The 13,026-nt window shown below is 42.9% G+C and overlaps 1 protein-coding gene across 1 annotated transcript; it reads right to left on the bottom strand.

Annotated features, from left to right (window-relative positions):
* Positions 1 to 669: 669 nt before the first annotated feature.
* On the bottom strand, positions 670 to 11,766 carry PSMC1 (proteasome 26S subunit, ATPase 1). The gene is made up of 11 exons (XM_010988245.3): positions 11,660 to 11,766; positions 8,330 to 8,383; positions 7,626 to 7,722; positions 5,957 to 6,081; positions 5,383 to 5,568; positions 5,082 to 5,210; positions 4,309 to 4,405; positions 3,450 to 3,639; positions 2,799 to 2,950; positions 2,052 to 2,206; positions 670 to 1,027 (listed from the first exon to the last, which is right to left on the bottom strand). The coding sequence occupies exons 1-11, from the start codon at positions 11,660 to 11,662 to the stop codon at positions 893 to 895; spliced, it is 1,323 nt and encodes a 440-aa protein (XP_010986547.1). The 5' UTR covers positions 11,663 to 11,766; the 3' UTR covers positions 670 to 892.
* Between the last annotated feature and the right edge of the window lie 1,260 nt (positions 11,767 to 13,026).

Genomic DNA, 13,026 nt, shown 5'->3' with positions numbered 1-13,026 from the left:
TTGGCTAGAAACTGATGGACGCGGGTTGGGTAAAGAAGGGGAGGACAGCACAGCTGAGCACTTTCTAGAGAGCAACTGAGAGCCCCCAGGGAAGCTGCCCGCCAGCCGCTGCGAGGCTTACCTTGGTCTGCCCCACTTTCTGGCTGTAAGACTGAACTGCCCAGAAAGGAGAGAGAAGAGCTGGAAACAGAGAAAGGCAAGGGGAAGCTCTGACACATCTTCACGCTCTCGGGAGGGATGAGGTTTCTCAACCCGGTAACAAGGGATGTTGGGGCTGCTATGAGATTCTGCAACCCTGACCTGAGACTCCTTTTAGAAACCCCCGGTCTCCTAGCAACACCAGTACCTCTTTCCTGCCCCCAGTGTGCCGAGAACTCACATACTCCATAAACTTCCAAAAGTGAATGCTTGCTTTCCTTCTGAAGCCCCTGCCATGTGAACTCGGCCTTTGCTGCTTAAACAACTAGGATCGCTGGCTATTCGGTTGTGATCCTTTCTTTCCCATCAGCTGCTGTTGAACAGCAACCACCAGTCTGGGGGTGTGACGTGGGGACAAACAGGTGCTGAAGCTTGCCGTCCCTGTGAGCAGCGGGCAGCTTCCCTGATGCCCGGATCCACCCGCCTGCTGCTGAGCCGCAGGCGCGGACGGTCCAGAAACAGGACTCGGTGTTGAGAAAAAGCAGGCTTTATTGGGACGAGGACACTGCACGCGACCAACAGACGAAGGCAGCCCGATGGGCACCCCCCCCCCCCCGCCACGCTCAGAAAGGTACACGGATGTTTCACTGAAGACGAGCAACTGGAACATCAGCTCCCCTGGGCGGCTTCCCCAGCCTCATCCCTCCCAGGGGTCAGGACACTCCTGCCGTTTCCCTAAAGGCAGCTGTGGTCCCTAGAGATAGAGCCCCTCAGGGGTGCCTTCTTGTTTTTTATAAAGAACATTTTCTTTAGATTTTTTGAAGTCTTCATTTGTTACTTTCATTCTACGTTCTCTCAAGGCCATCAGACCAGCTTCTGTACAGATTGCCTGTGAGAAAGAACAGCATGTTCAGAAAGTGAAATATTTATTTTTATTCTAACAATTTAGAGCTATTTTGAAATAAAGTGTAGGCTACCCAGACTAAACACTTTCTCAAACCATGTGGGAAAGATTAGATTTTTAAAATATGTTTTAAGCATTCTAATTATTTTCTCAAAGGACCTGACATTGCTTAAACTAGCAGTAATTGACTAAGGAAGAGGACTGGCCCAGGAACCGAGGCTCTGGGTTCTAGTATTGCTCAGGTTACGACCAGCTGTGTGGCAGGTCAGTCGGTAAGTTCGCAAAGCTCCGCTTTTGTTAATGGAAGTAATCTCCCTAAGAAATAGATAATGTCCAGAAATTTAGACTATACATCAATGTCGTTTACTTATGTCATAAGAGAACATGTGTTCTAGGTTAAATACAGGTTTCAATACAGTATTTGTTCTAAGATACTCATTTTCTTAATAATTACTTGTCAAAAGTAAAAAGAACCCTGTGTGACAAGAAGTGATAAGAACACAATCGTGGCACTGAAGTTTCTATCTGGTTATGGCCCTTAGGATATTTATTTCAAATGGTTCAGCAGAAAAGAAGTGTTTTGTGCATACAGAGAAAACAAACAGGTAAAATGATAATATTTGGTAAATTGAGGTGATAAGTATTTGGGTGTCTGCTATTGATGCAACTTTCCTGAAGGCTTGAAAGTTTTTTAAATAAAAAGTGCAAAATTTTAAAATAATTTAGATTTTAAAGAGAGAGATTTTACTCTCCAACAAAGACACTAGCCTAGATCTACTGACGCTGATGATACGCAGTTCAGTGCAGGCACCAGCATGAAAAGGCCTGCATGGCCGCCCCTGCCTCACCCTGGCATCAAGCCTGATGAGAACTCAGGTCCTCCCACAGAAAGCAGGTTGTATCCGTATTCAGTGTTGCCAGGCCTTGCTTTTAACTCTGATCATCTGGGAAGAAACATCATACACATATGTGATAAAACTGAGAGGTACAATCCAGCCCAGGTTCTCACTTTGATGTCAGCACCAGAGAGGTCATCTTTCGCCATGATCAAGTCATCCAGGGTCACGTCGTCGGCCAGCGTCATCCTGCTCGTGTGGATCTGGAAGATGCGCTTCTTCGTCTTCTCATCAGGCAGGGGGAACTCGATCTTCCGGTCAATGCGGCCTGCACACATGAAAGGTTTTCAGTCACACCCCTGGGCAGCCCCAGGCTCGGCCCAGGTTCAGGGGGAAGCCTGAGCCACCTCATGTGTGGTCTCAGTCACACAGTGTCTTGTGGAAGGAGGTTCAAATTTATCCCATTAAAAAAAAAAAATCCTCTCTGCTCTGGTTCTTCAGAAGCAAATGAGAGGTTCCTAAATGGCACAGTTAGTGCGAAAGGACAGATCAATTGTGCTAAAAAACATTATAAACAAGAGTAAGCACATTAGTTCTTGTTTCTTTTGGTACTACCTGAATGTAAAAACTGAGCTGCCATATGGATTATTTCTTTTAAAAAATTTTGAGACTAAAAAGAGAACATTTGTTATGGGAAAGGAAAGAATCTGACATAAGATTTGAATTAAAATGGTCAAGCTACACAGACTATATCACGCTCGCTCTTATCCATTATCTCAAACGGACAGTTTTGTTATTTTAAGTTTCAGTGTGGTGTCTGCTTTTATGTGTATTATTTATATTCCTCCCAAAGTGCTCTTAGAAATATAAACACATATAAGCACAATTATTCTCCACAGTGAAACAAAAGCAAATGTGACCTGGTCTGATAAGTGCTGGGTCCAAAGTCTCTATTCGGTTTGTGGCCATGATGACTTTCACGTCTCCCCTTGAATCAAACCCATCCAGCTGGTTCAACAATTCCAGCATTGTTCGCTGAATTTCTCTCTCACCACCAGAATTTGAGTCATACCTTTGGAAAAGACGATAAGGAGAAGTGAAAACCCAACTGATCTCCCGTCAGAGGGGAATTACAAAACACACCTCTGTCTCAACCCATATGTCACATCCTCAGTTTTTCTAGTAAAACATCAGCACACCCTCCCAAGGCCCAAATCACGTATCATATTACTTCCTTTGCAGCAGTTTTTATATCTGACATTCTGTCTCCACATTTGAGATCCTTAAGGGCAGAGACTCATGCTCAGGACTGGTTCTCAGAGTCTAGATGGTGCCTGACTCAAAACGGTGCTCGAGGCGGCGTGGTTACGGACTGACCAATGAGCTGCGGGCCGGTTGTTACCTGACACCTGGAAGAGCACAGCCTAAAGCATCCACAGAGAGCTACACAGTAGGGACTGCGGCAAACCAACACGCAAGCTGGACAGGGAGTGCCAATGGCCGATCGTTCTCAGAAGAATCACACGGGTTTTACCTCTAAACGACGCCAAGAGAGGCGAGAGAATGCCTACCTTTTGGTCCCAATGGCATCAATTTCATCAATAAACACGATGGATGGTGCATGTTCTTCAGCAACTCGAAACAATTCCCGAACGAGTTTGGGCCCATCACCCAGGTACTTCTGAATAAGTTCAGAGCCAACCACTCTCAAGAAAGTGGCTGAGGTTTGGTTTGCTACTGCTTTGGCTAGTAAGGTTTTACCTATTTTAGATTGAAAAAGAAAATGGGAAAAAAACCTCAAGTGCTGTTTTAACTTTAAAACTCTCATTACCACTTTAAAAAGACGTCAAAAATGAGTGGATCCCTGTATGAAAAGCATTATGTTCTCCAAAATAGGAAACAGGCATCAGTATTTGATAATGCTCCCCAGGTGATCCCAGTGTACAGCCAAGGTTGAGCACCCTGTTTTCATTTTTTCTTATAAACTATTTTCAACAGACTCATGTTACTCTTAAAAATATTTACAAGTATTATGTTTTACAACATTTAAATCTGGCATATTTGAGTACAGAAGAGGAGTGCTTGGGAACTGGAAATGCATTCACATTGAGCAGGCATTTGGGGGGACACTACTGGTGTTTATTTTTTGTTGTAATCCCTATTTTTTTCTTAACACATTAACTCTGTGACATCTATAATTTCAAGTCTAAGATAGTTCAGTTTCTTAGGTACTTCTATATACAGATAAATATTCTTTCATGTAATAGGTATGTTTCCAGAGGAGTTGCTTATTCAAAAAAGTCCAAAATGCTGCTTAGGGCACACTTTTAAACTAAGGAACTGTGGCGTCCTCACTCGACTGCTAAGTACCTATAAGCAGCTAATGATGAGCTGAGTGCCTGGAAAGTGACCAACACGGAGCATACATACCTGTGCCAGGTGGACCGTAGAGAATGACCCCCTTAGGGGGCTTTATACCCATCTCTTCATAATATTCCGGATGAGTGAGAGGAAGCTCCACAGATTCCTACAGAAAATAAAACACTTGGTAAAAATGAAAGGTTTTCTTACTGAAATTATCAGACTCATTAACCGGCATCAAGAGTATATCTCACTTTCAACAAAAAGTTAAAATTTCAATTATCCTTGTTAGAGACAATGTGCTTGACTTCCACCAGCAAGGACATACTGCAGAGGACGACCTCTGTCCCACCTGAGCTCCCAGTACCCACCCCTCTTCCTAATAGCACCCAATCTCCCTTTCACTTCTCAGCACAAGTCAGCCTTGAGCAACACTTAAGCCTTTCCTGAGCAAAAGGAACTTAAGGAAGCTAGAATTCCCCCTTTTTAATTAAACTACAGGCAGGAGCTGGTAAGATCTTCTGTTGTTGCCACTACCGAGGGACACAATGGCTACTTCCCAGCTGAGAGGTCACCGGTGGAGCTCTGTGATAGCTCTGAGTGGCCTCCCTACAGAGGGAAGGAGCTGCAGAGGGCTGGGATTACGCTCTAGACCTCCCTGTGCAAGTGTGTGCCACTCAGCTACCCCATACCTCACTGGGGCTTTCTGGAAAGCCACAGTGAAAGTCAGCATAATTGGAAACATGTTCACACAGATACTACCAAACAATTCCAAGCACCCTAAATGAGACAGCAGTAAGAAACCAAAGGTCTGAAACCCCAGAGTCAGTTCTCAGGCATACCTTAATTTCCTGGATTTGGTTGTCCAACCCCCCAATATCAGCATAGGTCTCCTGGGGGGCCTTTTCCACCTTCATCACTGTGACCAAGGGATCCGTGTCGTCCATCAGCACCCCTATCACGGCATGCACCTAACAGGACACTAAGCTTTAACACAGGGACACGAGGTTCACACAATGCACTTACAACAATGGGATGGCAATCAGAGAATTTCCTCTACCTTCAGGAGTTCACGGGATGGGCAGACAGATTTAAGAGGAAGGAGAAAGCACTCCTGTGGGCTTTCTTAGACTATCAACTTACCTTGTGATTGAGCAGGACCGAGCAGCCTGGTTCCAGCAGATCCTTGTCTACAAATGAAAGAATGCTGACATAGTGTTCTGAGCCCACAGATGTAGACACGATGGCATGATTGTCATCAATGATCTCTTCCAAAGTTCCCACTGACATTGGAGTCCCCCTCAGGTCATCTACCTTTGATCTTTCCTCCTATGTAAGAGTATGCCGAGAGGGAAAAGTGGATTAGACCCACAAAGACGATGCTGAATTCACTAGATTCACAAAACAGGTGGTACGTTTATTTATTTAATACATCCTTTAAATAGATTTTAATTTTTTAAACTATTTTTTGGGGGAGTAGTAATTAGATTTACTTAATTTTTAGAGGAGGTGCTGGGGATCAAAGCCAGGACCTTGTGCATGCTAAGCATGCACTCTACCACTTGAGCTAGCAGTTGGTGCTGTTAAAAGGCAGCTAAATAATGATTCATTAAAGCCTGAAAAGTTCAACTACTTGAATTTCATTTATACATTGGCAATTTTAACTAAGTAGAATTCAATTTGTGAAAATCAAAGTTACAATAATTTCTCAATTTACCTCTTGCTTTTCCTCTAAAGGCTTCATTTGTTCCTGATTTCTAATGAATTCTTCCTCCATGAGAAGATAGTCTTTAATTCTCTCTAACTTCAATAATTTTAACCGGCACTGAGTGTGAGGTGTCACTGTAAATAAAAAGTAAAGTTTTATTATATTTGGAGCCTGTGGTTTGCACTTAATTCATCCTTAAGGAAATAAAAGTTAAGATTTAAAATAAGCTTATTTTAGTTGGCCAGACTCTGAAAAATTCAGTTTGGTGACCCTAAGTAAGCAGATGCCTAAATGCAAAGGGAAAAGGGGTTCTGCAAATATGTAACCATGTGGATGCGGTCCACGACCAGACAGATAACACAAATGACACAGGCTGTCTATAAAGGACAAACTCACTGGCCCAAAAGATAGTTTCTTTGGTTTATTACTCCCCACAGGTGCTAATAAAAACAGCTACACACGCTGTTCAGTCAGTATACGCTGTTGCACCGAGCTGTAACACATGCATCCATTTATAGGAAGATTGTGAATATTAGGGATATTAACATATATGCAAACATTTTTTTCCCACACTCTTGTGTTGTTTCTTTAGAAATTTCAAAATTTACATACAAATTTACATACTATCTTTTCTTTTGTGGTTTCTAGGTTTCTTGGCTTCTTCAAAAGGTATCTCCTCCCCTAAAGTTAAAATATATTCCTGGATTTTCATTTATTTACTTATTTGCATATGTATATCTATTAATCTATCTGGCAAAAAGCAAGGGGTATAATTTCATTTTCTCTCAATAACAAAAGATGCCAGCCATTTATATTAAATAATCCATCATCTTCCTACAGAACAAAAATCATGTATTATTTATCTGTATATGTTAATTATCTGTAACTTGACTGTGTTTTTGAACTTTCTGTTTTCTTCTGGTGACCTTATGATCTATTCTTTATCAACACTGTATCAATTCATTATGGTAGATCACAGACACATTTTCTACTGCCTGACTCTATTATTAACCAAGCAATATTTAATAAATTAGTTTATCTCAACTAAGCAAGAAGACACTTGTTTAGATGGCAGATGGTGGGGGAGGTATTTGAGCTGAATCCTGAAGGGATGAGGAGGAAGCAGCCACAGGGAGAACTAGGGGAAGAGCATTTTCAAGCAGAGGGAAGAAAAGGCCCTGATGTGCTGAAAATTCAAAGAGCACAAGGCAGGGCAGTGTGAACAACAAGCAAGAGGAGTGGCAGAAGCTGAGGATGGAGAGCTGGGCTGGGTCAAGTCACCTGGTCTGGATTTTATTCTATACTCAGTAGGAAGCTACTGAAAAAATTTATGTTCAGGCATTGCATGCTGTGATTCCAATACAGTGGCATTCCACTTCTCCATGAAATTAGTGTGTCTCTAAGTTAATCAAGTGCAACCTGAGTTTTCTAATCTAAACCTGTGCTCTAATACACTAGAGGAGCTGGTTAAAGAAGTTATAAGTTTCTTAAAGTGAGAAACAGTTGTATACTGTGTGTATACTGTTAAAACCAAAACATTGCTTTTATTGCAACCCAGAGGAATGCTGCACAAAGTCACAGACCTAGAGCTTCGACCACCCCCTATTTCCTGTGTCCACATTCAGACCTCTAAGCTACACAGAGATGGGTTCCCTAGGAAGCAGAGCCATGTCATTACCCAGGGGCAGTTTGCTGGCAGCGTCTGGTCCCTTTGTTTTCTTCTTCTTTTTCCCCACTCTGGTTGGCACAGGTGGTTCATACTTCTTTTTCTTATCCTTGAGTTTTTAGAATAGCAGGGGAAAAAAAAAATCACAGATATTAAAACACAAACATTTCTGTAGGACCATCATCTATTTCCAGGTGACTTAGCCCTTATTAGACTTTTTCTTATCCCTTAGATTGTTGTTAAAAACTGTCCTTAAAAAAAAAAACCAAAAAAAAAAAACCCTGTTTTAACATTCCTGGAATTTTAATTGAATGTGTGAATGTAAATGTCTTTCTTTTTACATTACACACTGATAGATTATTCAGTAAGGAACAGAGGTCAGAATTCAGTTATACGCCAAGTCTGTGTTGAAATCATCTGACACAGTTCTTCACATCTAAGGATATTAGGCACTAAAATCACAGGCAATTTAACACTTTTGTAATGTTACTACTTTTACATGTTTAAAAATTGTTAATTCATAAATATCTACTTGACAGTCAATAATCTTTTGTAAAACATGAAAAGGGTATTGTATCTGTAGGCCAGGCTGGTTAAATAAACACAGATCACTTATTTTACATTTTAAAATTCTTGGATTCCCCAAAGAACTTCTCAGCTGAGATACGACATCTTCCACAATTTGCTCATATCACAGACATATCTGGCTTATTTACCTTGTCATCCTTCTTGCCACCTCCAGGACCATGACCACCACTCTGACTTTGACCCTAAAGAAAAATTAAAACAGAGGTATAAAGTCAGAATACGATCACTTAAAACCTTCTTATTTTCCTGTGATTCTATGACACCAAGACTTCCCCCTCATTTTAACATTTATGAACTCAGGATATACCTTGCAGTCAAGGTGTACACTTAGCGTGGCAGAATTTTTTTTTTCTGAAAAGCTGGTACATCAATGGTGCATCTAGCAGTAGATTCCATCAAAGACAACTCTGTTAAAAAACATATAACTAACACGTCACAACGAGGCTAAAACTCTAAGACCACCCCTTCTTGAGGGGAAGGTATATAGCCTGACACTCTATATAAAACTACCTGACTGAGGCCACCAAGAATATATTTCATGAAATTAGGCCATGAAAGCTACATCATTTTACTTATTCAACAAGCATTTATCAATCATTTACTCCTTTCTAGGGTCTCACTAAGACCCAGGAGACTTTCCTTTCAACGGCATCTTATATACCTCCCATCCCTAAAGCCTGGGGCGCTCCAGCAGCTCCATCTTCCCAATCTAAAAAGCTGAATTACCCTAAGCTACCAAGAACTTAGTGTATTGGCAAGCTAAGTGGGGTTTCTCATTTTAAAACAGATCCTCAGTTTCAGGACAATGTTTTACACAGAGCAATGTCTCAAAAATGATGGCATTTTAAATGAGTAATAGTGAATTTACTTGGTTAGAGGGGCTCTCTGTCCCCTCAAACCACTTCCACAAGGTCACCTCAATTAATACACCGCCAGCTTCATTATCAAGACAAAACCACCCTATCATGTCTACCCAAAAAAAGTTAAGATCAAATATACTTCCCCACATGCAGGATTCTTAAAACTTCATAATTAGAATAAAGACAGTAATTAAGGGCTCTGAGAAATTTTGGGAAATAGGATTAATTTCACTGCAATGAGCTGTCCAAATTATAAGCCTTTAACAATTACTTATACCCCTAAGTAAACGTGATGTTGGCTAGGGCGGCTCATGTTTGCAGTGTGTTTACTATGTGCCTAAGTCTGTACTAGGCATGTTTATCTTCACTCTCACATTGATTCCGGACAGTCCTCAAGGGAGGGCTCGTTATTCCTACTTTCTAGATGAGGAACTGCAACAGCCTAAGAACATGGGCTATGGGATTAGATGCATCCAGGTTTGAATTCCATCACTCCATTACTAATAGGCTGTGTGACTTCAGGTAAATTAGGTCACCTCCGGGAGCCTTGGTGTCCTTAACTGGAAAGTGGGGATGACATTAACTCCCATCTGTTGCTGAAAATGAGGTAATGAGTGTAAAACATTTAATATTTGCATGACTCCTAGTACCTACTCATCAATACTGCATTACTGGTGAATAAGAAATGTAAGGGTCAGGACTTTCTCTGTCTGGTTACAAAGTCTGGGCTGTGAACAAATCCACTCTGGTTTGATTCTTCGCTCTCTCTCTTGTCCATCCCCACCTCTGTTTCTGTCCAGGCCATTAATTCTCATATGGGCTCTAGTCTCCCAACTGAGATTTCCAGATGTAGTTTAGTCCCTCACCAATCCAGCTCTATTACCTTCTAAAACAAAGAGCCGATCCTGTAAATCTCCTCAAAAACCTTCAACTGCTCCCCAGCATTTATGGTATAATGTCCAAACTCTTTAGGTATGCCTGGTCCTTGCCAAACTGGCTGCAACTAACCTTTCCCAGATTCATCAACCTTCCTTACGATCCTGCAAGTCTGGTCCCACCAGAGGACATTCTTCTGAGTGGGTCCCAAACTTCATGTCTGGACATTTTACATGGTGTTTCTCAGTCTCAAATAACGTTTTAAAACATACATGCACTATACGATATGCCAAGGAGTGTCCTAAACATTCTCGGGGTATCATCTCATTTTATTCTTACAGACACTATGAGGCTGGTACTACCATTACCCTTAGTTTACAGATAAGAAAACCAAGGCTCAGAGAAGTTAAGTGACTTGCCTACTGTCACAAAGCTGGTCAGAGAGGTAGCCAGGAATCACACTCAAGTCCACTAGACACCAATATTGGTGTGTTTCTCTACTGCATGGACACCTAGTACATCACAGCAAAGGCCAACAGGATTTGTGTTCTAGCACAGCCGCTCACCCTGTCTCAGTTTCCTCTTTGGTAAACTGAGGGTAATAATAATTGCCTCAAAGGATTGTAGAGAATAATAATGAGCAAATATTGGGAAAGTACCTGCCAGATACTTATCACGCTTAAAATGTGGCTATCCCAAAGTCCTTCTAGACCTATAAGACTATGTGGTTGGGTTCATGATAAAGGCTAAACACATTCCCATCCCAGGCTCTTTGCACTTGTTCCTTTTGCCTGGACCAGTTTCCCTCAGATAACTGCACAGCTACTCTCTCACTTTATTTAGATCTCTGCTCCAATCACACCACCTCATTGGGACTCGCTGATACCCTATGTAAAACAGCCACCCCTCCCCATCCTATCCCTTTCTACAGAACAGCCCTAAGCAAGGGCCACCAACTCATCTCTACCCCGCCCCAACATATCACACATTCCTTTATTTATTTATTTATTTTTGTCTGCCTTCTTGAGAATGTAAGCTCCACGACGACAGTGACCGGGTCAGTCATGCTCACCCTCTGTATCCTCAGTGCCTAGTGCAGAGCCTGGACCTCCCTCCTTGGCAAAGTGCAGCATCAATTTACGAACTAACGAATAAATGCTAGCTGTTTTTATTGTTACTAATACCCCAGGGGACCTTCCCCTCCGAGTTCCAACTATTACAACAGCGTCCGTCTTAAGGCCTCCTTCAAAAGCCTCCAGTCCGGGCGGTCTCCCACGACTACACTCTTCCCTCCTCAGCTGGACCAAATCCTTCTCTCTGCTCTAGTCGCACATCCCTCCACCCGGGCGGCTCCGAAAGCACTCGTCCCAGTTACTCCAGGAAGCTCCCGCTAAAACTCCCTGCGCGGGTCAGCAGAGCCCCGGCCGGCGGAGGAGCAAAGCCGGGCGACCTGACCCACTCCGCCCCCTCCGTGGTCCGCCTGCGGGACCCTCCGCGCAGAGTCCCGGCCCCGGGGCCGCGGGGAAAGGCCCGCTGGTCGGCCCCGGCCCGCGGTGGACCTGAACACCGTCTCCACGAGCCTCCGTCCCCGCAAGAAAACCGGGCTAGCCGGTAGGGGAGCGGGCGGACCAAGTGCCTCGGGCAGCCGCATTGTTCTCTCGCCTCGAATCACCTCGACTCAGTCGCACAACTACCACAGCCGTGAAACCCTTAGTCACTCACCATCTTGCTTCGGCTGCTCGAGCCCCGCTGCCGGAAGTGCACAGCTACGGCGGCCCGTCAGAGGCGGGAGTTGTGGAGGACGCTACGGAAGCCGATAGGAACCAAATCCCGCAAGGACGAAGTCGCGTTCCAGAGGTTTGTGCGAGCGGGAGGGGCAAGGATACACTAATACGCGAGACGTGAGCGTTAAAAATATTTCACTTGAAAAAAGTTTTAAATCACAATTACGTTATTGTCAACAACTTAAGACAATGACTTGGACTGTCAAAGAATTAAGACAATTGTGAAAATATAAAACATTTAAATTTACAAAAATCATACAGAACTTTACTTACTGCTCTGGAATGGCATTTGGAACTGCGAAGCTGCACCAGCATTTAAGTTCACATTTGGTCTCTGGAATTAGCCTGCTCATTTGAGAGTTTTTCTTTTGTCTCATGAGTCATCTAAATCTATGTGTGTTTGTTTTTTCTTATGACTTGTGATTATGGCAAATGTCGTCTTAAAAGTCCTCATCTTGCACCTGGTTTGTAAGTTTCGTCATATATAACATCCATTAGGACATCAGAAAGATGGCAAGCATCCTTTTGGCCTCTGGAAACTTCCATAAGAGGTGCTCAAAGTGCTGCATCTTGCTAAACTGGAGGGATGGATTTGTCTGATCCCCTTGCCCCTCTCTGCTCCAGATTAATTTAGGCATTTTAATTTTGAAATACTAACACACAACAGGAAATGAGTCTTTCCATTTGATCATCACTAAAATACGGTAATAGAAAGTCTTGATACTACCAACCTCCACTAACAAATCTGGCATCTACATGCTCCATGAAGTGATCTGATAGGTTAGGGCCAGACAGCTCTCCCTTCATGAATGCTGAGAGCAATTCCAGAGTTGCACAAAACATCTAGGCCACCTGTGTGCAACCTGAAGAAGTGCAGTGTTCCTGAGATGGCGTCACACTCAAAGAACATAGGCTAATCGTCAAAACTTAAGTTATTCTGGAGGACGTGCATTAAGAACACATAGCAAACATGTTCATTTCACCCACCCTTGCATTAGTCTCTATCCAGCTGACAGCCATCAGCGTATCGGGAGAAACCAGTGTGTCGGAATGTCTCTTCACAAGATACTAATTCTTTTATTTTAAAAAAAGCAACTAAATAGGCGATCAGCACAGTAGTTAAGAGTGTGGGCCTCTACTTTAGGTCTCCTTTCTGGCCTTCTCACTAAGGAGCTGTGTGGTCTTGTTTAGCTATTTAAGTCCCTTTGTGCCTCAGTTGTACCATCTGTGAAATAGGGGCCTTCAGAGTTCCTCCCTCACAGAGTCCTTGTTTGAGGACTGAAGTGCCTAGAACTCTAAGCATGG

Source organism: Camelus dromedarius, chromosome 5 (assembly GCF_036321535.1).
Source record: "Camelus dromedarius isolate mCamDro1 chromosome 5, mCamDro1.pat, whole genome shotgun sequence".
Taxonomy (NCBI): Eukaryota; Metazoa; Chordata; class Mammalia; order Artiodactyla; family Camelidae; genus Camelus; species Camelus dromedarius.
Note: the sequence above shows the minus strand (reverse complement) of the source record. Positions and strands in the feature narration are given on the sequence as shown.